The sequence below is a fragment of the Rosa rugosa genome, chromosome 5 (genome assembly GCF_958449725.1).
Source record: "Rosa rugosa chromosome 5, drRosRugo1.1, whole genome shotgun sequence".
Taxonomy (NCBI): Eukaryota; Viridiplantae; Streptophyta; class Magnoliopsida; order Rosales; family Rosaceae; genus Rosa; species Rosa rugosa.
The window spans coordinates 12,246,949-12,270,275 of record NC_084824.1 but is presented as its reverse complement, the minus strand read 5'-3'; the positions used below and the strand labels follow the sequence as shown (position 1 = coordinate 12,270,275).

At 37.8% G+C, this 23,327-nt stretch overlaps 1 protein-coding gene and 2 long non-coding RNA genes across 3 annotated transcripts; 1 reads left to right on the top strand and 2 right to left on the bottom strand.

Annotated features, from left to right (window-relative positions):
• Window positions 1-420: 420 nt before the first annotated feature.
• LOC133712976 (uncharacterized) lies at window positions 421-1,292 on the bottom strand. The gene is made up of 3 exons (XR_009847687.1): window positions 994-1,292; window positions 767-828; window positions 421-502 (listed from the first exon to the last, which is right to left on the bottom strand). It is a non-coding gene; the product is annotated as an uncharacterized LOC133712976 (long non-coding RNA).
• A 117-nt stretch (window positions 1,293-1,409) lies between these two features.
• Window positions 1,410-2,871, bottom strand: LOC133712975 (uncharacterized). Its single transcript, XR_009847686.1, has 4 exons — window positions 2,256-2,871; window positions 1,937-2,014; window positions 1,628-1,749; window positions 1,410-1,526 (listed from the first exon to the last, which is right to left on the bottom strand). It is a non-coding gene; the product is annotated as an uncharacterized LOC133712975 (long non-coding RNA).
• Window positions 2,872-14,780: 11,909 nt separating this feature from the next.
• Window positions 14,781-17,689, top strand: LOC133712630 (indole-3-acetic acid-amido synthetase GH3.17-like). Its single transcript, XM_062138737.1, has 4 exons — window positions 14,781-15,463; window positions 15,549-15,650; window positions 15,762-16,609; window positions 16,867-17,689. The coding sequence occupies exons 1-4, from the start codon at window positions 15,174-15,176 to the stop codon at window positions 17,454-17,456; spliced, it is 1,830 nt and encodes a 609-aa protein (XP_061994721.1). The 5' UTR covers window positions 14,781-15,173; the 3' UTR covers window positions 17,457-17,689.
• The last annotated feature ends 5,638 nt before the right edge of the window (window positions 17,690-23,327 follow it).

Below are 23,327 nucleotides of genomic sequence, written 5' to 3'. Positions count from 1 at the left end.
GACAAGGGATTTCATACCGGTCATTTTTTCGTCAGTGTCGGATTCCAGTTTGTTTCTGATCGGAATAAGATGGTAGACGGAAAGGAAAATGTGCAAAGTGGATCCTCAATGGAAGGGAATCAGGTTTCTTGTCATCAAACTTGTAACCTGTGTACATCCACATTTCAGAGCTTGATAAGTGATATATTTTTCCTCAAATTGCTAGAAATTAATGAAAGCTTTATCAACTCATTTTTCCAAACAGGCTACAAAAAAGCTACATAGACAGTAAACATTTAAATATGAGATATTTTTTCTGAAGATACTTCAGACTAGAATGGAAAATAAAATACTGAACAGCATACTTATGCTTAGTAATGTAATCAAATGCAAATTTTTTTAGTCTAAGCAGAGAGATCACGAATATTGCATATATGATACCTTGTAGAGCTTCCATAGTCGTCAAAGCACACTTTGGATCCACAAACTCCACAAAGCATAAAACCATTGCCTTATCTCCACTCTGCTACCCAAACACAGGGAAACTATGATCAGAAGCAATTCAGAAGCAAGACACAAATGGCAACAAAAAACCATTTTCCCCAAGCAAAAAGTTTTTGCTAGTTGACACGGACAAAACCATAGCCTTATCTCAACTCTGCATCACTAAAAGGCAATGACAAGTGCAGTTGCTTTCCTCTATAAGTGATCGGTGGACTCTCAGTGTTAAACCTTTATGATGTCTATCAAAATTACTTGATAGAACTAGGCAAATGAGTGCACTTACGTGTCTAGGCTCCTTGTGAACTACTTTGATTTCTTTAAAGCCAATGAATGGACGAAATAGATCTTCATAATAAGTTAAGGTTTGAAATGACTGGAACAAAGGAATGAAATAGCAGGTTTCGGGCAGTCATTTCCACCGCAAAGTAAAAAACAGTTATCTTGGAAATGTTGCATACCTGAAACATTCACAGGCATGCAAAAATAGACACACGAAAAGCAAAAGGATACGGCCTACTTCTCTTCTGGTACAGTCAGTGAGAAGTTCATCCACAAACTAAATGTTAATTTGATTCCCCTTTCAGGACTAGGAGACCATCACCACTCCTCGAAGGCACAAACCTTTCTCTAAAGAAGTCAGTAGAAACACTTGAGCCAATGCCAGCTCCGACCTCATGTCTTTGGTTTAGTAAAGTCTGAGCTTGTAAAGGAGATGGAAAACCAGCCCCTGCTGTTACAGTAAGACCAGGTTCACCACGAACACTAATACTCACAGCATCTACACCATAAACCCCAGGCGTCATTGACCTCATATGCAAACAGACAGAACAACACAATTCTTTCATACATTACAATATACGCAGGCATGTATACAAAAATGTCACAAGACTCAAAGTAAATCACCGCAATATCTTGTCTCTGGCTTCAGTATCTTCCAAAGGATCATATAGGCTAGACCCTGCTGTCACCCCAACACCCGAATCAGAACGAACTCTACTACCCACACTATCATCTACACCATACGGCACAGACCCCAACGATTTCTGCAGTAGTCAAATAACACAATTCTTCACACATGCACACATTATACACATCCATAATCATAGACTTATATCAATCCATAAGTAGCAGTTAAACTTCTTACATCTCTAAGCAGAAAATCTGAAGAATAGCTTCTCAAATCAGTGGGGGCAAAAGTGTGATTTGATAGTAACGATGGTGCTTCGGATGATAAGTAACCAGGAAAATTGGACTTTGCTACACTACCTAGCAAAATATATACACTATCGATCAAATTCTAGACACAAATCGTTCATAAAAACCCTGTGCATTATACAGAAACGATTTCATGGAGTAATTCCATTAAAGAAAAAAAAATGCTAAGGCACTTCTAAATAGTAGTTAAGATATTGAAGACCTTAAATTGTAGATATTAAAAGCAGCAGGCTTCTACCTGTGTCCATATTGTAAAACAGGTTCAGCATCCTCATCAACTCTGCTTGTGCCCATAACATTATCAAAACCCAATTACCTGAAATCATGTCATAAATCTCAGAGATGAAACCCAGAAACAAAACCCCAAAAACTTGTCACCTCTACTGTTGCTAACCATTGGAAAACAAATAGAAAAAAAAAATTTAAAAAGATGTAATCTTCCTGAAACATGCATAACAATATTCAAAACCCAATTGACCCCGTACTCAAACTCATATCAATATCAGCAAAAGAGTAGCAAGGGAAAAAAAAAATCAGCAAAATTGGGAAAACCATACCTACAAATTCGCAACCCTTGCCTCTAAGATACTCAAACTTCCCTGCAAAAGCAATATAAGAAAAAAATGAATCAGAAAAGAAGTAAAGGTGGGAACGAAATCTCAAAAATAAGATGAAATCAAAACCCAGTTGACCCCGTATTCAGATGATGAGCAGAGAATTTCCATTTGATCCGTCTATCTATTCGTACAAACCAAACAAACACACACTATGTCTCTGTCTCTCTAGCTCTCAGTCGTTCTTCTTCTTAATCATCGACATCTCTAGATTGTAAATAGCCTTGGATAAAGTGGACTCAAGCTCGTCTTGAGGAACGACTGGTTGGTAGATCTCCTGATAAACTCGATGGAGTTGACCTAAATCGGGTCATTTAGTCGTTGGTTGTATTCTGCTGAATTTGGTAGATCTAGAGAGGAAAATAGCTCAAGGAGGTGATGGAAAGAGGAGGAGACGAGGAGGAGATCTGGGTAATCATCGGGGTATCAGATCGAGATGGAGTTATGGGCTCAAAGAACTGAAAGAAGAAAGAGGGCGGAGCAAAGTTAATCAGGATAACGCGACGGCAAGTTTTTTGCAGTCGCCAATTGTTATTACCTTGCGACGGCAAATTCTTGCCGAAGTAAACCGTAGGGGTTGGCGACCACAAGTGGCGACGGAAATTAATACAGTCGCATAACTTTTACACAATTGCGACGGTCAAGTTTTGCCGTCGCAAAAAAGTAGGCTTTAGCGACGGCAATTGCACGCCGACGCAAATTGGTGAAGCCAATTGAATTCTTTTTTGTAGTGATTATCAAAATTCTTAATGCTTCTTGGAATCTTGGGTGATAGACTGTCTCTTAGATCTCTGCAAAAAATTTGTATTAGAAATTCTTCATATTTTATATTTTATATTTTTAAAAAATAATAATATATTAATAAAAAATAATATTTTATTATTACGAAAACTGGCCGGATTATTAACGGATCGGATCTACCTAAATCCGTATTTGATCCGTTAAATAAACGGGTTAACGGATTCGGATCATTAATGGATCAACGGATCAAAATTTTCGATCCAAACCCATCAACTAGCCACGGATCTTGAGCGGGTCCGGATCAAAATCTGATCCATATACTGGTCTAATTCTAGCTATATATATCTCTTTGCTATTTACTTAACCCATTGATAATACCCTGGCCTACAGACCCTTAATTTTTAATATTGTAGAGTGCAACTACATTCTTCAATTTTGGTCTTCTCTTTTCCTTTTTTTTTCTCTGTCCAACTCTTCTCTCGTCTTTCTCAGTCGCTCTCAATCTCATCGGGGAGGTTACGCTCGTTGCGCAACCACATCCATCTCAATGGGACCCCATTAAAAGTCTCACCCACATGACCCAATTAATAATATTGTTCAAACACTAATACTTTTTGATATGTTTGGTAGGCGCGCCTAATGAAAGTTATTTGATAGTTCTTTGTCGATATAAAAGAGATGTTTGAGAGTTCTTTACCGAACGAAAACACAAACTGCATGTTAGGCGTTAGAGATTACAAACAGTGAAAAATGGAAAAAGAAATTGTGTATGTGATGGATGCTAAGAAAAGTGTTAGGCTAGACAATACATGCTTCCGGAATGTTATACAATCATCCTCCACTGGAGATGCTCATTTTTGGCTAAACAATATATGCATGATCTTCTGTTTAGCTATATAATTAGCAGGTACCGCCAAGCTTATGTATAGTTCACCACATTCTATAGAGCAAAAACCACTACCCCTTATCAACTGATCGCAATGAGGCTAGGCCAATAGTGACTCTTGTACTTTTTTTTTTCTGGCAATGGCAGTACTCTTGCTAGGTCAGCCCGCAGCACAAGTTCACGGCCAAGGTGACCTAGGAGGGTTTACAAAATTGCACCCAGTACTGTTTTGATACCCTCAGGTCGTGCGAGGATCTGTGTTATAGCACTTCTGATAGAGAAGAATGTTATGATAACTGTTACAATGACTTCGGTGAATGCATGGAGGATAGTAGAAAAGAATACTTCAATTCAGGGTTAATTCAATAATTCTATTCATCCCACAATGAGGGTATATATATAAGTACAAAGGAGTAGTCTAACTCTAATAGGAAACAATCTTTCCATAATTACAGGATATCCTAATTAAATAAAATCCTAATTACATACAGATTTACAGCGATTCTACACTCCCCCTCAAGTTGGTGCATAGATGTCTATCATGCCCAACTTTTCAACTGAGCTGTCAAATACCTTCCTGGACACTCCTTTAGTAAGAACATCAGCTAATTGCTCCTCTGAGTTTACAAATGGAAAGCGAATAACCTTTCTGTCAAGATTTTCTTTAATAAAATGACGGTCAACCTCCACATGCTTTGTTCTATCATGCTGAACTGGATTATGTGCAATCTCAATGGCAGCTGTATTATCACAATGCAAATCCATAGGCTTTTTAAGCTTGTAACCCAGGTCTTTCAAGACATTACGAATCCACAACATTTCACAGACTCCGTGTGCCATACCTCGGAACTCAGCTTCTGCACTTGATCTGGCAACAACTTTCTGCTTTTTGCTACGCCAGGTGACAAGGTTCCCTCCAACAAAAGTGAAGTACCCAGATGTAGAACGTCTGTCAGTTTTATCACCAGCCCAATCTGCATCTGTGTACCCAATAACTTCCAATTCATCTTTTTTCTGAAACAGTAACCCTTTACCTGGCGCCATCTTCAAGTACTTCAAAATACGAAAGACTGCATCCATATGCTCTTCACTAGGACAATGCATAAATTGACTAACAACACTCACAGCATAAGCAATATCAGGTCTAGTATGTGAAAGATAAATCAACCTTCCTACAAGACGTTGATACCTCCCTTTGTCAGTTGGAACTTGATCAGGATAAATAGCAAGTCTGTGATTCATCTCAATGGGTGTCTCCATTGGTCTGCAGTCCAGCATCCCTGTTTCAGCAAGTAAATCAAGGACATACTTCCTTTGTGAAAGCAAAATCCCCTTCTTAGACCTTGCAACTTCAATACCCAGAAAATACTTCAGTTGTCCCAGATCCTTCATTTCAAACTCCTTTGACAGATACTTTTGCAATTCATTCATCTCTTTCGGATCATCCCCTGTAACAATCATGTCATCAACATACACAATAAGAGCTGTAATCTTACCATTCTTGCGTTTGATAAACAAGGTATGGTCAGAATTGCTCTGTCTGTACCCAAAGGCTTTCATGGACTTTGAAAATCTTCCAAACCAAGCTCTTGGAGACTGCTTCAGGCCATACAAAGACTTCTTCAATTTACACACCTTGCCAACATCACTTGGGTAATTCTTAACACCTGGGGGCATATCCATGTATACTTCTTCCTCCAAATTCCCATTAAGAAACGCATTCTTCACATCAAACTGGTGCAAGGGCCAATCTTTGTTTGCTGCAAGTGAGATTAGAATCCGGACAGTATTAATCTTTGCCACAGGTGCAAAAGTCTCCTCATAATCAATCCCATAGCGTTGTGTATATCCTTTGGCAACCAACCTCGCTTTGTATCTATTAATAGTTCCATCTGCATTAAGCTTCACAGTAAATACCCAACGACATCCTACAGTCTTCTTTCCAACCGGCATAGGTACTAGCTCCCATGTTGCATTTTTCTGAAGAGCTTCCAATTCTTCATTCATCGCCTTTGTCCATTTTGGATTCATCAATGCATCCTGCACGTTACTAGGAATAGATACAGTAGATAATTGATCAACAACAAGTGCATGTGACCCAGAAATCCTATGGTTAGACATAAAATTAGCTATAGGGTATTTAGCTTTGGCTTTGATATCTGGTTCATATTGTTTCTTAGGAATTCCCTTGGTAACCCTTTGTGATTTCCTAGGTTCGACACTTTCTAACCCAGAAGACTCATTAAAGTTTAGGGGTACCTGAGGTGGATCATTCTGACTGGGATCTTCAGTTGGTGGGGCAGAAGGGGGAATATCTTGTGTGTGAGCTTCGGATACGTCTTGATTTTGTTTCAAACTATCCAGAAAAGTCGTCTCTTCTGTCTCGGAATTCACAACGCTCTGTTCGGCAGTTTCAGCAGTTGCATTCTCTGTTTCGGAATTCACAACACTCTGTTCGGCAGTCGCATTCTTTGTTTCGGAATTCACAACACTCCGTTCGGCAGTCGCATTTTCTGTTTCGGAATTTACAACACTCTGTTCAGCAGTCGAATTTTCTGTTTCGGAATTTACAACACTCTGTTCGGCAGTTGCATTTTCTGTTTCGGAATTTCTACCTTCAAATCGTTCCTCCAAATCTTCCAAGTCTTCAAAGACATCAAAATCAATAATAGAACAAGGATTCCCTTCATAACCTCTCTCCCCCTGAAGGGAAGACTGAGAAGCTCCCCCTGAGTAATATGGCTCAGATTCACGGAATGAGACATCAAGAGATATATGTATAGTGCCAGTAAGAGGATCATAACATCGATAACCCTTCTGGAAGTCAGCATAACCAACAAATATACACTTACGGGCACGGGGATCAAGCTTGCTACGTTGAGGCTTGGGAATATGAACATAAGTTGTGCACCCAAACACCCGGGGCTCCAAATTAGGCATAGAAGGGATGGTCAAAAGTGTATGAAGCTTCTGATGAGGATTCTGAAACTCAATCACCCGTGAAGGAGTACGGTTGATAAGATATGCTGCTGATTTCACTGCTTCGCCCCAATAGGACCGAGGTACATTCATGCCAAACAAGGAAGCACGAACAACTTCCATCAATTGCCTGTTCTTCCGTTCTGCTAAACCATTCTGTTGAGGAGTATAAGAATTGGAGGTTTGATGACGAATTCCATGTGACCGGCAAAACTCAATCATAGGGCCATTCACAAACTCTCCACCATTGTCAGACTGAAACACTCTGATGGATTGTTGATACTGAGTTGCCACCATTTTGTGAAATTCGGTAAACATTCCAAATACATCACTCTTATTCTTCAGTAATGACACCCATGTCATGCGAGTGCAATCATCAATAAACGTTACAAAATACCGAGCTCCAGAAAGAGAAGGAATTTTCGCAGGACCCCAGACATCGGAGTGAATCTTCATAAAAGGAACAGGACTTTTATTAAGACTTGGTGAATATGAAATACGGTGACTCTTGGCCAGTTCACAGATGTCACAGTGGAAATCCAATTCACTAACAACTGAAAACAATTGAGGTTGCAGCTTCTTAAGATAACGAAAGGATAGATGACCTAAACGGCGATGCCATAACCATACAGCTTCCTTCGCATTCTCTACCCCGTTGATCTGATTAGCTTGTCCCAAAAGATGCTTCTGTTTCTTTCCAGTCTCTGTCAGATCCAGATAGTATAATTTCCCCCTTCTAACACCATAACCAAGAATCCGTCGAGTCAGAATATCCTGAAACACACAGAAAGACGGATAGAATGTCACAATACATGCAAGAGCTAAAATAACTTGACCAACAGACAGGAGATTATAAGCTAGTGATGGAACAACTAAGACAGATTCAAGGGTTAAGGTATCAGATAAAGCAATAGAACCTTCTCCGGTGACCGGAGTTGGAGTACCATCAGCAGTAGAGACAAAGTCTTGAGGGGAACGTCTAAGGTTTTGCACAAGACTTGGGTCATTGGTCATATGGTCAGATGCACCTGTATCAATTATCCATGTACTATTAAATGTAACATTACCCTTCATACCTGACTGCGCTACATTTGCGGAGGCATTGTCTAGGTAAACTTCCTCTGTAGTAGCAACAGCGGCCTTGCCCAGATTCTTTCGCGGTTTCTTGGTGAAGTCCCACCAATCAGGGTAACCAATCACTTCATAGCACCGCTCCTTGCTATGACCTAATTCCCCACAAATAATGCACATTTTGTTTGCATATGGATTTGGTTTACCCAGAAGACGGCGTTGAGAAGGTCCTGAGAAGCCTGGAGGAGGACCCTGTTTGCGTTGAGCCATAACAGAAAATTCGGTAGTCACCGAATGCCCAATAGCCTGTTTCTCTGATTGCATCATTGAGGAATTCATGATTTTAGCAGGTTTGGATTTTCAAGGGTTTCAAGATGGATATGAATGTTTTGGAAAAGAAATTTTTTTTTTTCTTTTCTTTTTTTTTCGAAAAAAGGTAGGGTGATGGTGGTTTGAAATTCAGGATGGTTTGATTTCAATGGTGGTGGTACGCAGCGGTTTGTGGTGTTCTTCAGGATTCAGGATTCAAAGGATGCAGCGCAAGTTCAAAGGATTGAACCTGCTCTGATACCAAGTAGAAAAGAATACTTCAATTCAGGGTTAATTCAATAATTCTATTCATCCCACAATGAGGGTATATATATAAGTACAAAGGAGTAGTCTAACTCTAATAGGAAACAATCTTTCCATAATTACAGGATATCCTAATTAAATAAAATCCTAATTACATACAGATTTACAGCGATTCTACAATGATTGCTTCGATCGCGTATAGCGCATCCATATATGATGAATGCAACGCAGCAAGTTTATGTATATTTGCAGAATATGCATATATACTGCACTAAATAATTGATGTTCGTATACGTACTATGTGGAATAAGAGAAAGCTTGCGCGTAGCAGTGCTTGAAACTAGCTCTGAATTAATTTTGAATGGAAAAATTGATCAAATCGATCAAATGAAGTGAGCCTTTATATGAAAGTTTTGTCGTTGAAATTTGAGTCTACCACAGATTGATATATGTCTTCTCCTTTTATATGAAACAAAAGTATCAATGGTTGTTTTTAAAGTTTCCCAGTGTCTTGAACTAAACGTATCAATGCTTTTCAAAAAACTTTGCATTAGGAGTATTAACGGCATGTAAAGTTTAAGCATCCTAAGCTATAAAAAATGCAATATCAAGCTCAATGGCATGTAAACTACGAACGCTGCGATCGATAATGAATTAATACAAGTTGCATCATATATCTCTTTCCCAAATCCAATGTTATTCTTATTTCTTAATCAAATTTAAGTGTCAATCTCCAAGCAAATCTTTTGTATTTCAATCCCATGGACAATTGGCCATGCAACTGATGCAAGTAGAGAGGAAGAAACTCAAAACCCCAAAAATAATACTTCTATTAATTGGTGACCCTTCCACCCTGATGAAAGGTCTTTCAAATGAATGGGTTTTTAAAGTTCAAAATACATTCTGTTCCTCCGGCAGATCACCATATCCATGTGCATCAATTCCACATTAATTCTTATAACAATTACAAAAGGACTTTATGAGCTTCTTTGTTCCTTTATTTGTTATGAAGAATGATATCGAATCATTAGAGTTCTACAAATAGAACATGCAAAGTTCAATCTACCAGGAGTAGAGAACATGATGAACATATAAGATAAGAAAGTTCAAATATATTTATTTACTCACTATTTCTTGTTCTCTTATGATCTGTATGAACATCTTCTCGTTTACATTTTGGGTTCTCTATCATATGATATATTATCACATTCAGAGTGTACGTCCATTATTCATGATCAACAGCTACAAAATATTTGTTTTGCAATACCGATTAGCATGAATTAATATCATATTATGATGCATTAAAAATTCAAAATGAAAAAGAAAATTATCACTGCGACAATCATAATGTATGAATACACAAAATGATACCCACCCAAATAAGCTTCGTCTTGCAACACGAGAGGTTGGAATTGATTTCTTTTAGAATTGTAATGCTGGAAAACAACTATTTATAGCATTTTAATGGTTCAGTCAAGGATGGAGAAAATACAACCTTTGGTTTTATCATAAAGGTGCCGTGCTAGGTAGAAAAATTTGGTTATGCAAATTTTAGAGACGAGTACTTAAGGCAAACTGTTAAATGATAATAATTTAAAGAACGTATAATAAATTAAAAGCATACTCTAAACTCTAAAGGTTTATTTCCGTAGTGGTTAACTATTTCTAGTTTTAGAGAAGAATGAATTTGAACTTCAAAACTCATCCGTAAGAGAAATACTATTGCATGATCTCGAATTTGTAAACTTGTAATCATGTTTTTAAAAAGTTCAAAAAAATAAAAGAAAAAGGAGAGAGAGAAGGAGGAGACTGCATTGACCATCACCGTCCCATGCCCGTTAATATATAATGGGCCGCCGTGACCACATGTGATCCATTTTCATAGATTGGTTTTTTAACTACAGATGTCCTGGCCCAAACTATATAATATGCATGTTTATGATGTAATCCCCAACTTGAATCATTTTAATAATGATCGCGCTACTTGGTCTTGGATCTGGTGCTTTCTGGTGCTTTCCGTCAATGTCTTGAGCTTAAGATATTCGATACACTTTGTCAAAAAAAATAAATAAATATTCGATACAAATTTGGCGTCAAACCACTTATTGACGCCAAGAAAAATTGAATACTAAATAATGTTGTAGTAATGTAGGTTGGACTTGAGGCCGGCTCTCTTACCTTGAGGCATATGATAAGGTTTTTTTCTAAATCCAACATAAGATTAGGTTAAACAAGGTTTATGTTACATGTTCTGCCCACTAATGTAGTTGATCGACTAGATAATCGATGAGGTTTTTCGGTTAGTTCTAATCAAATGGCCCGCTTTTGCTACAGTAAACAGCCGACAAACATGTTTTTATTTGTGCTTAAGCAATACTTATATAATGAACATGATGTTTATAGGATTAATAACGGGTGGTAGAGCTAAGGTTGGTTCATATTAAAATTTTGAAAAGGTGAATGTGTGTTTACTTTTAGTACCATCACATGCAATGATATGATATATATTTGTGGTTGTGAACCCAATCTCTTGCTTTGAAACGAGGGAGATCGAAGATCCATGTGTACTCTTAGTTGTAATGACAAACATAAATCTTACTCATAAAATTTGTAGGTTGAATTTAGGGGTGCAAATGGACTACATTGATTAAGAAACATAATAGTGAATGGTGACTACCTATGCTAATTAAGTTGAGAATTACATGCATGTCCCCACCTTGGTCAATTAGGGTTCGGATTACCTTCAACTACTAACAAATTACCATCTTATACATTGTAAACTACCTTACCTTTCATTTGGTATCTAAATGAGCTGTGTGGAATCCATTAAATCAATCCCACGAGAAGCGTTTCCATATTGTCTTTGGGGCGTCAACTTGGACCCACTCACTCATTTTTCCTTGTTATATAGCAATAACTAGTCCATCACTAAATCAATGTTTACTAATTAATGTATTCACTTAAAAATTGGCCAACATTTTGCATAGCTGTATGATGTGTTATAAGGTCACTTCTGCTTGGATAGTCTCATTGACTCGATCATTTAATTTGAAGAGGTTGAGGGTGGAGCTTTCATTCTGGTCAAACAATGATATACCATACCTCTGGGAAAGTACTAGAGGGGGATCTCACTCTTCCTCCTCCTCTATAATATTATCCTCACTCCCCCATCCTTACTTTGCTCCTCTTCCCCTGCCCATTTCAAGGGCAGTCTGTCCCCCCATAAGACACCTACTTTGTTTTTTCTTTAAACATGAAGACCTAATTAAGCAAACCAAATCTAGCAAATCCCGATCAATATGTCCTAATATTGCTCATTAGCCATTATTTTTGCATATTATCCTTCTTCTCCAATCTGCTAACCGAACAACGGTTTTCTATTATTCAAATCCTAAATACAGCAGTGCCAGTGTGACGCCCTAGTCTTTTACCTGAAGCAATCTCTACCTTCACAGTTCATGTGACCTACATTTCTTTTTCTGTTAGTAATTTGATTTTATCTCTACCTCCATCACTATAGGTAAGATGTTTGATGAAATGTCTTAAAGACTTACAGTATTGCATAAACTAAGGGTAGTCTTGGTAACACCTTCTCTTTTGTATGTAATTTTTCCGTTGTTTTATTAATTTATTTTTAATGTTCTTTAGTTGTTCAAATGAAAGTAAGGTATTCGATGAAATGTCTTGAACTGTTACTTCACGAGCTGAGGAAGTTATAGTAAACCCTTATAGTGTTCAAGTTCATAAGCTTCTTTATCACATGCGCTTTAGTAGATAAAAGTTTCTTCCGTTCATGTCATACCAATTAAGACCACCAGAGGTCCCCCATTAAGCACATAAATATTTCCAGTTTCTAACCTAGAAAACTCTGAAGTCCAATATTGTCTTGAAATGCAACTTCAAGAAAAAAGTACAGGGTTGGTGCTAGAGAGTCACATGCTGGCCAGTTACCTTGTTTAGGCTAAATTGGTTAGTTTTGATAGGGCCGTTCTTTCTGAAGTCGTGGGTGTCTCCACACCAGAAAGGAAATTCAATTCCATTTCTGGCCTAACTTACAGTAGCTAACTGTCTCCTGCATGTCTGCATCTTTTTCTTACAGAAACTCCTACTTCTTCATTGCCTTTCATAATTTATGACACTGAGCAGTTTTCTTGACTACAGGAAATCGATTTTTTACAGTGTTAAGTTGTTAACGATCTTGATCAAGTGTATTGGAAAAGAAAATGGCTTTTCTTGGAAGATGAGTGGAGTCCTCTGGAAAGATTGGAACTTTAGCTGTATGTAAGGCGTGCGTGCATTTGTTTTGGTGTGGTCGATAATTTACTCAATGATAGTAGGCTCTTTTTGTCCTCAGATCCTTCAATTACCAGGTAGCTGAGCTCAGATGCAAGCCAACACTTTGCTTGACTTAATAGTCCTGAAATTTATAATACAACAGGGCTTTTACTGGTTTGGATCCCAATAAATTTTGTTCCTCACGGGTTGGTCCAATCATAATTTTCATGATTACAGAGTAGGGTCCTCGAAATGACAGATGATTCACTACTCAGTAGCATGAGTAGATTGCATGACAAACATTGCCTCTATATATAGTATATATACATATATAATATATATATACACATCAAAATCATTTTCATCATTTACCACAAAAAAAAAAAAAAAAAAGCAAACGAAAAAAAGACTCACCGTTTATCATCTTCGAGGAGTCACAATCTTAATTTCACATGAATCACTATATCTCCACTTGCATGGACAGAAAATGTCACAATCTTAAACGACTAATCAATATCAGACACCCTTTTCCATTGCAATCACATAACAGTGGCCCTTTTGACAGTTTTGTTTAAGAGATTAACACAGCATATCATATGCAGTTCACATCAGTTATATTATGAATGGTTTCGCTCCAGGCAAGAAAGAGAGAGTGTAGCAAAAAGAAACTATGACCTAGTCCTAGCGTGTTGTTGCAAGCCATAGGCTTTTGGAGCATAGATTCAATATATTTTAAGACTAAATAATTGCTACACACTTGCTGTGGCTTTGAAACTCTGTGACTTAACATCTCATAGTATTGGATTAGGAATAAGATTTTTGATTTGAGGGTTTGAACAATGAGGAAAAGAAATCATTAGCTTGCAAATGTTTCATTTTTTTAGAGCCACAAAAGTCTTTGTGGGTCTAGTACATGCCTGGTGTCGAAAACTTCCAATTAACCTTGGTGGCAGCTTCTGTCTGATTCAGTTATAGTATCAGCCTAATAAACCCTATTGTTTTGGTTTTGGAGCATACATTTTGGTTGAGAATGTGACAACCATCGCTTAAATGTCTTAATGTGGCCGTGCGAGTTGTGCAATCTATTATGCTATGCTGTATTGCAGTATTGCATATAAATCATGTGCAATACCACCAAAAGTGTCTGCTAAACTTAGCAGACCATGATTTGAAAAGATGTTTCCTGTTATAATCTCCATGTCTGCAGTAGCAGCTGAAGCTGTAAAGCTAGTTTTCCATGATTGCTGTTTTGATAGGTTCTATTCCGGCATTAACATTTGGATATCTTGCAGGGCCTCTTTGTTATTGGTTGTTCTCTTTTTTTTTTGAAAATAGGACAAGCTTTATTAACTAAATACGATTTACATCGTACATAAGGGCATCCAGGATAAAATCTGGAGCATTAACAAACCAATTACAATGAACATTGGACTCATAACTATAACTGGCTAATCTATGGGCAATAACATTGCCCTGTCGAGGGACAAAACAGATAGTAACCTCCCTATTCGCAGCAAGGAAGTTCTTTAGATCTGTGATCAAAGCACTCAAAGAAGAGAGATCTGCAGCTACTGAGTTTATAGCTTGAACCGCCAGCAAGCAATCACTCTCCACAATTGCCTTTGTGATTTGCTAAGAGAGTTGTTGTTTTTATTATTATTTCTCATTCTATCTGTCTAATTTAATGAGAGGTACTCAAAATAGCTAGGTTCTTGGCAGCACTGGCAGGTATGGTTGAATGATTAATTGCAGACCAAGCTTATCTTAAGCAGCTATTAATTTGAGCTTGCAATTCTGAAAGAATTATTTCATATAATATAGTCTGTAGGAAAAAGAAGTTATTGAAGGAAGTTTTGACCATCCATTTTGTAATATATTCACAGCTTACCAGACAGGGCCACGTGTGTAGGACCTCTATAGCCTCATCTTCCTTTACATTTCCTTTTTCTAATTTTAAGATTTTTGAATATGCATCATTTCCCAAAATCCCCTCCAGAATCTGTTATTTAATCATTTCCCTCCACCCCTCTTATCATAAGCTATGCAGAAACACATTCAGAGAAGTCTTCTAGTATAAGACAATGTCTCATACATTATATAACCCTTTCTATTCCTTTGTTCTTTAAGCATTTTCAGTCTTCTTGTTTTGATTTTCTGTTAAGTCAGCTTTACAGATTACAAAAGTTCAGTTCAAAAGGCAGAGATTCTGCCTTTCTAAAAGTTTCAGGGTCTTATCTGATCAAATAAGATTGAAATTAGCAAATGACATGTCCTAGAGCCAGCTCTAAACCAAAGCTTGTATATTAATTTTGTTTCTTTTCCTAATTTTTCCAAAGATGATTCCCAGTTATGATCCACATGACAGTGAATATGGTCTGAAGCTTTTGGAGGACCTGACAACAAATGCATATGAAGTACAGCAAAAGGTGTTAGAAGAGATACTAGCAAAGAATGCTCAAACAGATTATCTTAAGAGCTTTCTCAATGGTCACTATGACAAGAAGCTTTTCAAGCAGAAAGTTCCTGTTGTAAATTATGAAGATGTCAAGCCATATATTGAGCGAATTGCCAATGGAGAGCCATCGGAGATCATTTCAGCCCAAACAATTACTGAGCTTCTCACAAGGTATGAAAAATATTATCAAGAGCTTATTTTCTCAGATTCTTTCCCTGAATGCTTGTCTAAAAGGTATAATCTTCCCTAATCGCAGCTCGGGAACTTCAGGAGGGCAGCCAAAGATGATGCCTTCAACTGCTGAAGACTTGGAGAGGAAGACATTCTTTTATAATCTCCTTGTGCCTGTGATGAACAAGTGAGAAACTAGCTTTAATTTTCTCCTTTTGTATTGTTAAGTTTCATTGATGGTTCTAAATTGATGTAGCAGTGGAAGCATAACATGATTACTTTTGTTACTCTAATTCAGGTATGTGGATGGCTTGGACCAAGGAAAAGGAATGTACCTCTTGTTTATCAAACCAGAAATTAGTACTCCTTCTGGTTTGGTGGCGAGGCCAGTCCTAACCAGTTACTACAAGAGCAGTAACTTCAGAAACCGGCCTTTTAACCGGTTTAACGTTTACACAAGCCCTGATGAGACCATCTTGTGCTCAGATAGTAAGCAGAGTATGTACTGTCAATTACTCTGTGGATTAGTACAGCGGGACCAGGTCCTGAGGGTTGGTGCTGTTTTTGCTTCTGCTTTTCTGAGGGCTATCAAATTCTTAGAGGACCACTGGAAGGAGTTGTGCTCAAACATAAGATCAGGTCAAGTCAGTGATTGGATTACTGAACCAAGTTGTAGAAATGCTATGTCCTTAATCCTTGGGAAACCAAATCCAGATTTGGCTGATTTGGTTGAGCATGAGTTTGCTACCAAGTCATGGGAAGGCATTATTAAGAAGCTTTGGCCTAGAACAAAGTACATTGAGGTTATAGTCACAGGGTCTATGGCCCAATATATTCCAACACTTGAGTTCTACTCTGGAGGGCTGCCTTTGATTTCAACAATGTATGCTTCTTCTGAATGCTATTTTGGGATCAATTTAAAACCGCTAAGCAAGCCACATGATGTGGCTTACACCCTCCTTCCTAATATGGCCTACTTTGAGTTCCTACCTGTGGAGAGAAACCATGAAGAGGTAGTCTTGTGCAACGGTGTTTCGGATCAAAATTGCTTGCTCAAGGAAGATGAAACTGAGAAACTAGAAACAGTTGACCTGGTGGATGTGAAGCTTGGTCACTACTATGAACTTGTTGTCACAACTTTTACAGGTATTTTACTTTCCATCTTCAGATCTGACCCACATGGTTCAAGTATTTTCTTTTTTATTTCTTAAGCATGCATGTGCAGAAGTAAAACTTACCTTGTTAGTAATGTGATGCTACAATTCAACAGTAAAATCCCACTCACAGAATGACCAATGCCAATTTTCCTAACCATAGTTGCATTATTAAACTGATTATTCTCTGATGAAAAAGCCCCAGATGTCAGACAGTTTTGTTTATTAGCTTGTCTTCATTCTCTACAGGGCTATACAGGTACAGAGTGGGCGACATTCTAATGGTGACTGGTTTCTACAACAATGCTCCTCAGTTTCGTTTTGTGCACAGGAGAAATGTCGTGTTAAGCATCGATACTGACAAAACCAACGAAGAAGACCTTTTGAATGCAGTGACACAAGCAAAGCTACTCCTGGAACCCCTCGGCTTCCTCCTGATCGAGTACACCAGCTACGCTGACACTTCTTCGATCCCCGGTCATTATGTACTGTTTTGGGAGCTCAAAGTGAAAGGAAACAATGACTTAGAAGAGCTAATAGACCCTAGTATAATGGAGCAATGCTGCTCCACAATGGAAGAGTCACTTGATTCTGTGTATAGGAGATGCAGGAGAAAGGACCACTCTATTGGGCCATTGGAGATTAGAATTGTGAAGCATGGAACTTTTGATGCACTCATGGATTTTGCTGTGTCTGAGGGATCTTCAGTGAACCAGTACAAGACACCAAGGTGCATTAACTCTGAGGTAGCCATTAAGATATTGGATTCAAGGGTGGTGGGAAGATTTTTCAGTAAAACAACTCCTTTCTGGGAGCCATTTAGAATGGAGACTAAATAAAAATCCATGGTGAAGATTTGCATGGCCTTACTTTCCAGACACAGCAATGTGGGCCATTAGGGATTCATTTCTTCCTGGGTTTATGTACCAAGAACCATATTATCATGATTTGAATTGTTAAAGTTCTTGTCTTATATATTCTGTGCTTTCCCTCTCATTGTGTATGTTGGCTTCGGATGATTAAAATTTAGACTACTGTTCAGAAGGTTTGTGTGTCTTTGGTCTTGAAATCACATTTCTGCCCCTTGTTTACCGAAGAATAGGATCATTATTCATAACTATGAAGATTAATTAAATGGGATCAATGCAAGTTAGTCCTAATCAAGTAGTTCCACTGCTACAAGGAACTGATATATCACATGCTCATTAAGTAGTATCCATATACACTAGTTATAGCTTTCAACCACTATCATTTTCAGTACTAATTCAGGTGTTCTCTTCTATGACAAATATCTTAACACCTCCCTAACCCTAACCACAAACTGACATATACTAATATCTTTGGTTAATCAATCCCTATATCCCACCCAAATTCGAACACATGACCTCCCGGTATTGTTTTTACAAATAACCAACATGTCCAAGATCACCAGCATAACTTTAGGTCATCTTTGTTAAAGAAGGGTTGAAAATTGACAGGCGTGCATGGAACTCAAGGATGGTGTTCTGATAACCTGCTCTCCAATGACATCCACATAAAATGGAGCTGATGAGGTAGCCCTCTATATGTGTGTTACTGTGGGTGATGGCAAATTAAGGCTACGATTGAGCCACACCTGTGGGAAGAAAAATTAGGCAAAGAAGAGATTGATGATCTAAATTCTGATGAGCAATGGAGCATACCAAGGGGATGGATGGATGGATAGGCAGAAGGGGACAATGAGAGCAACTCAAGGAGACATGAGAAACTAGACAAGCAAGAAGGGGGGCATAGGCCATTATAGTCTGAACAAGCCAAGCCAATTGCCCCTTTGGCTTTTTCTCAAAGCATAAGAGAGAGAGAGAGGCACGCATTTATGGGGATCATGTGGTCTTAACCACCTCCAGCTCTACCCCATCTGCATTTAGAACCCGGGTAAGTGAAGCTGGGTAAGGGCCTCCTAGCCTGTACAATATCCTCCTCCTGTTTTTCAATGTATGGCTCCCACTCATTCATTTATATATAAATGATGCATGTATCCTTGTTCTTCTCTCTTTCTTTTTTTGTCTCCCATTCATTCAAAAAAGTGGTGCTAGCTATCCTATTTTGTGAATACATGTATTATACACGTACATGCATATAATATTATATATCTCTCAGAGAGATTCTACTATGTTGTTCAACATTCATGTTAAATGTGATGCTAGTTATCTATGAATATATGTATTATACAGCATAAAATATTATCTATCTCCTGGAAAAATTAGTTCAAAATTCATATTAATGACACGTTTACTTACTTGAAATGAGAATGGAAATAAAGTGAATGATTCCGGTGTATGAGATTTCTTATATAGGTATGAGAATGATTCCAATATATGAGATTCCTGCATTTCCTGACATATATAGATATTGAAATGGGTGTGAGTCCCACTTTATTATCAGAAATTGATTCCTGAATTACCCTTAATTTGATAACCAATAGAGGGTATGAATTTATGAATGATTCCCATACCGATTATGTTCTTCTCTCGTTCCAGTTGTCTCCGATTCATAACTTCTTCCATTTCAAGTAAGTAAACGTGCTATAAATGTAATAAGAGTCATCAAATTAGTAATTAATCGAAAACTAACTCATCTAAATACGCAATTGGGTGGGTCCATAATCCTTTAACTCAGGTATGGTTGGAACAGCTCTCATTTTTGTATACTTGGAAATATTGAAGTCATGCAACCCTATACTTTTACTTTTGTTCAAAACTTATGATACATGCAAGGCCAAACTTTAGATGTAAAGGGCCTTATGCGAAATCTTGTAACGCTGCTCATGGTTGAGTTTGGTTTAGTTTTTATTTATTTATTTCCTAAACTAACATTGCCTCTTTGATATTGAAAATTTACATATCTTTTGTTACTAATCGAGACCTCGGGGGTAATTGCAAATTTCTCCAACAATTTTTTTTCTCAACATGTATATAGCGAATTGGTTTGGTTAACATCAATGTGAACAACTTGTAAATCAAACCAAACAAATTCAAATTAGTGTGATTTCGTAATAAAAGTTTTAAATTCTGGACATAAATGGAAGCAGACCAAAACTTTCAAAATCGATTTAGTCGATTTAAACGATATTTAACACATCCCAAGATTTGAACCATTATAGCACACCCACTATATATAAATAAGTAAATTTTGTTTCAACAGAGAGGCATAAACATTAATATTGTACTTGCTTAGGCATAAATGGAAGCATCTAACGTGTCACTATTTAGGTCTCACTCTTTTATGCATGATATTTGCATGAATAATACTAAACTAACGTGACGTGACAAAATTTACTTATTTATAGTGGGTGTGCTAAAAATGGTTCAAATCTTGGGGTGTGCTAAATATCGTTCAAATCGACTAAATCGATTTTGAAATTTTGAATTTGTCGCCGATAACAGGGAGGCATGAACATTGATTATTGTACTTGCTTAGGCATAAATGGAAGTTTGAATTTACTTGATCTAAAGTGTCATTATTTAGCTAGGTCTCACATTTTCATGCGTGATATTTGCATGAATAATACCAAATTGACATGACAAATTAATTTTCTTCTCTATCAAAATTGTGTACATCTCTAAGTCTCTAAGTCTCTAAGTCTAGTCTGGAACCCCCAGGTCTAGCGTTCGAATCCCAGCTCCATCCCGTGGCCAGCAGATTTGAGGGACCCTTTGGGTTCGTGCGTCTGCGGTGCAGTGGATTAGTCTGGCTTTGCCAGGCTTTCGCCGCAATGTCGGTGCAGGTGTCCTGGCGCTGGGATACCACTGCATGGGTGTGTGAGTTACTAACAACTAACCTGATCAAAAAAAAAAAAAAAAAAAAGTCTCTAACAACATGTTTAATTGTTTAGGAGTTTCGGCCAATTGAATTGGAAATATGATACTAAATGTATAAAATGTTATAAAGGAAAATATCGCATTTCTTCTGAAATTAAGCTTTGAATTTGCTGGCGGTTGTCATTATGTGTATCTTAAAATAAGATCATTATTTAAAATAGTTCGAAATTCACATTTCTCACTTGTGTAACTGAAAGTTTGTACTTATCAATTTTATGTTTATCTAACCTAGTAAAATTATTCGCATCCCTTGACTTTTATGAATGCTTACATCCCTAACTGAGGCTCATCGAAGTGGTAGATCGATTTGAATTATGGCATGGGTACACCTCTAAAGCTCTAACATATATTATGTTTAGTGGTTTTGAATAAAATGGCAAGTGCCCATGAATGACTATATTTGGTAAATCCAGTTAGTCTAATAGTCTTTAATTTCATTATGGATCTATATATGTCGAACTAGAGCTTGTTACAGTGTTCTTAAAAGTTTTAGTTGCATGTAACATTCAATATAGTTGATCACAAGTCTGCCTTTAAGTGCATGAAAAATGTCTTGAATTTGACTTGAGAACAATAAGTTCTTGATTCATTAATTATAGTTAACCGATGTGATTAACCATGATAGATCTGAAAGAGCTGCACATGAACTTCATACGTTGTGTAAGCTTACTATTAGGGTCAAATGTTCGTAAAAAAAAAAAAAAAAATTCAAAAAGTTGCTTCAAGGAGACTGTAGAAGATACCGGTTTTGATATTTCAGAAATCGAGTTAATAATAAGTTGGGACGGATATTGATCAGGGCGGGAACCAAAAATGGAGGAGGTCGTAATCAATGTCTAAAGCTGAAAAAGATGGAGCTGTCTGAGTCCCCATGTTATGTAAAGGTGTTGGCATTTGGCAATTAGTTAAAAGATGGATCACAGGCACACGTGTGGTGGACTCTGCTCGGATTCGAGATCGAAGACGACAAGCTCTGTTGTTGTAGTTGTTCTTTTGACTCAGAATCCGCCCTAGCTAGCTCACAGGCCCACCACCTCTCCTCCTTGCCCTAGCTAATTGATCGACACCTGGAGAGAAGTCATGCATGCAAATAGAATTGGGATGGAGACTTTTCCTGGCTGCTCTGTTTCGGGGATAAGGTCATGTCGTTCTGCCATGTCGAGGAAAACGAGAGGACTATGAGCATGGGACCTTCATGCTTTTGGATCCCAATCAATGTTGTCCTCTTGATCCATCTCTGGAGAGAGTGTTTGTACTATTATTAGTCTACTATACTACTGCGAGTTGATCAGTACAGGCATGGGGGTTATGACACTTCGACATAGGCCATGCATGTAAAAGCGACTGAAAAACGATGCTGGCGTGCGTTGACTGCAGGATTGCGATACTGGTGCCGGTAAGTATCTATGGTAGGGGTCCGAGGAGGGATCAGAAGAAGCTTTATGATGTGTGGCAGAATTAAAACTATAGTGGTGGACCGGTGGGAGTTAATGTCACGCCCCGATTTTTAAATAAAATTAAAAATCAATATATAATCTCATAATTATACATGCGTGATGGTTCAGCCATCAACACAAAATACTTGAAAAACTTTTTACTTTTTAAACCAAGTACATACTCATGTCCTGAACCCACTATGTCAATACAGACTCGCTCCGCAGAGTCAAATATTACACAAGTTTACAAATTAAATTGTCACAACAAAATAATAAGTAAATGCTCCACAGAGCTTACTACAAGCGGAAGTCTTAATAACGGTAAAGTCACAAAATTAGCTTTCTATCGTAAAGCTGCTAGCACGCTACCTCAGTTTCAGCCACGATTACCCTGACCTACATGATTAACCCTTACACCATTAAATAGTGCACCGGGTTGCCACACAACAAACCCGGTTAGCTTATGAAAGCAGAAATACATTTTTAAGTCACCTCAACCTAAACAACGATATGCACATAATTCACACCCACAACCATCAATTTCATATCCTTCCATATCATGCGTGCATAAGTCAATTGGTGACTACAACCTCAAGCTCAAAATTCTCAACCTAGCGTCCAATTACACAAATTTTAGTCAAACAAGTCTTCCTCAAGCAATGTTTGATACCATTCTAACGCACTACGGCGAATTCCAAAATCACATTCATTCCCTCTCCATTAGAAGCATTTGTCATCAACATGACATCAAAGGTGAAAATCAATGAATCACCTTCCTATTCTCATCACATAGTACAATTCGTCACCACTATGGCCTTTAAGATAAATCAAACCATTAATCAATAAAATCAGGAAGAAAACAAGGCAATCACAATTCAAAACAAGCAAAACAATTCATGGTAACCCCTGCATATAGTTTAGTTCAGGAGGTCACATTAAGTCATGCAATTCAAGTCATAGTAGTCATCATAACCCCACACTCTGACATCCGTAGGTAGCTCCGACCATCACAGCAGTCCTCTCGATCATTGTTAACTTAATAACAATTCAACTCCGCTACTGAGCAGTCATCACACTGATCATCGCACAGATTTCATTGGTCATCACACAAATAGCTATCATCCTACTGATCATCACACAGATTCCGCGGGTCATCACATAGATAGCAATTGTCCAGCTGATCATCACACATATTTCGCCGGTCATCACACAGATAGTAATCATCACAAAGATTCATCACACTGATGTCAGCGATTCATTACACAGATATTCCTACACAAGCTTTACATGGCAATCATCACAATATTCATCACACTGATTTCAACGGTTCATTATATAGATATTCATACACAAGCTTTGCATGACAATCATCACAAAGATTCATCACACTGATGTCAACGATTCATTACACAAA

Bases quoted from the DNA above. Each gene is read 5' to 3' on its own strand.
- LOC133712630 (XM_062138737.1), top strand. From the start codon at position 15,174: ATGATTCCCAGTTATGATCCACATGACAGTGAATATGGTCTGAAGCTT. The intron at 15,464-15,548 runs GTATGAAAAATA...CCCTAATCGCAG, and splicing joins ATTACTGAGCTTCTCACAAG to CTCGGGAACTTCAGGAGGGC. The intron at 16,610-16,866 runs GTATTTTACTTT...CATTCTCTACAG, and splicing joins TGTTGTCACAACTTTTACAG to GGCTATACAGGTACAGAGTG.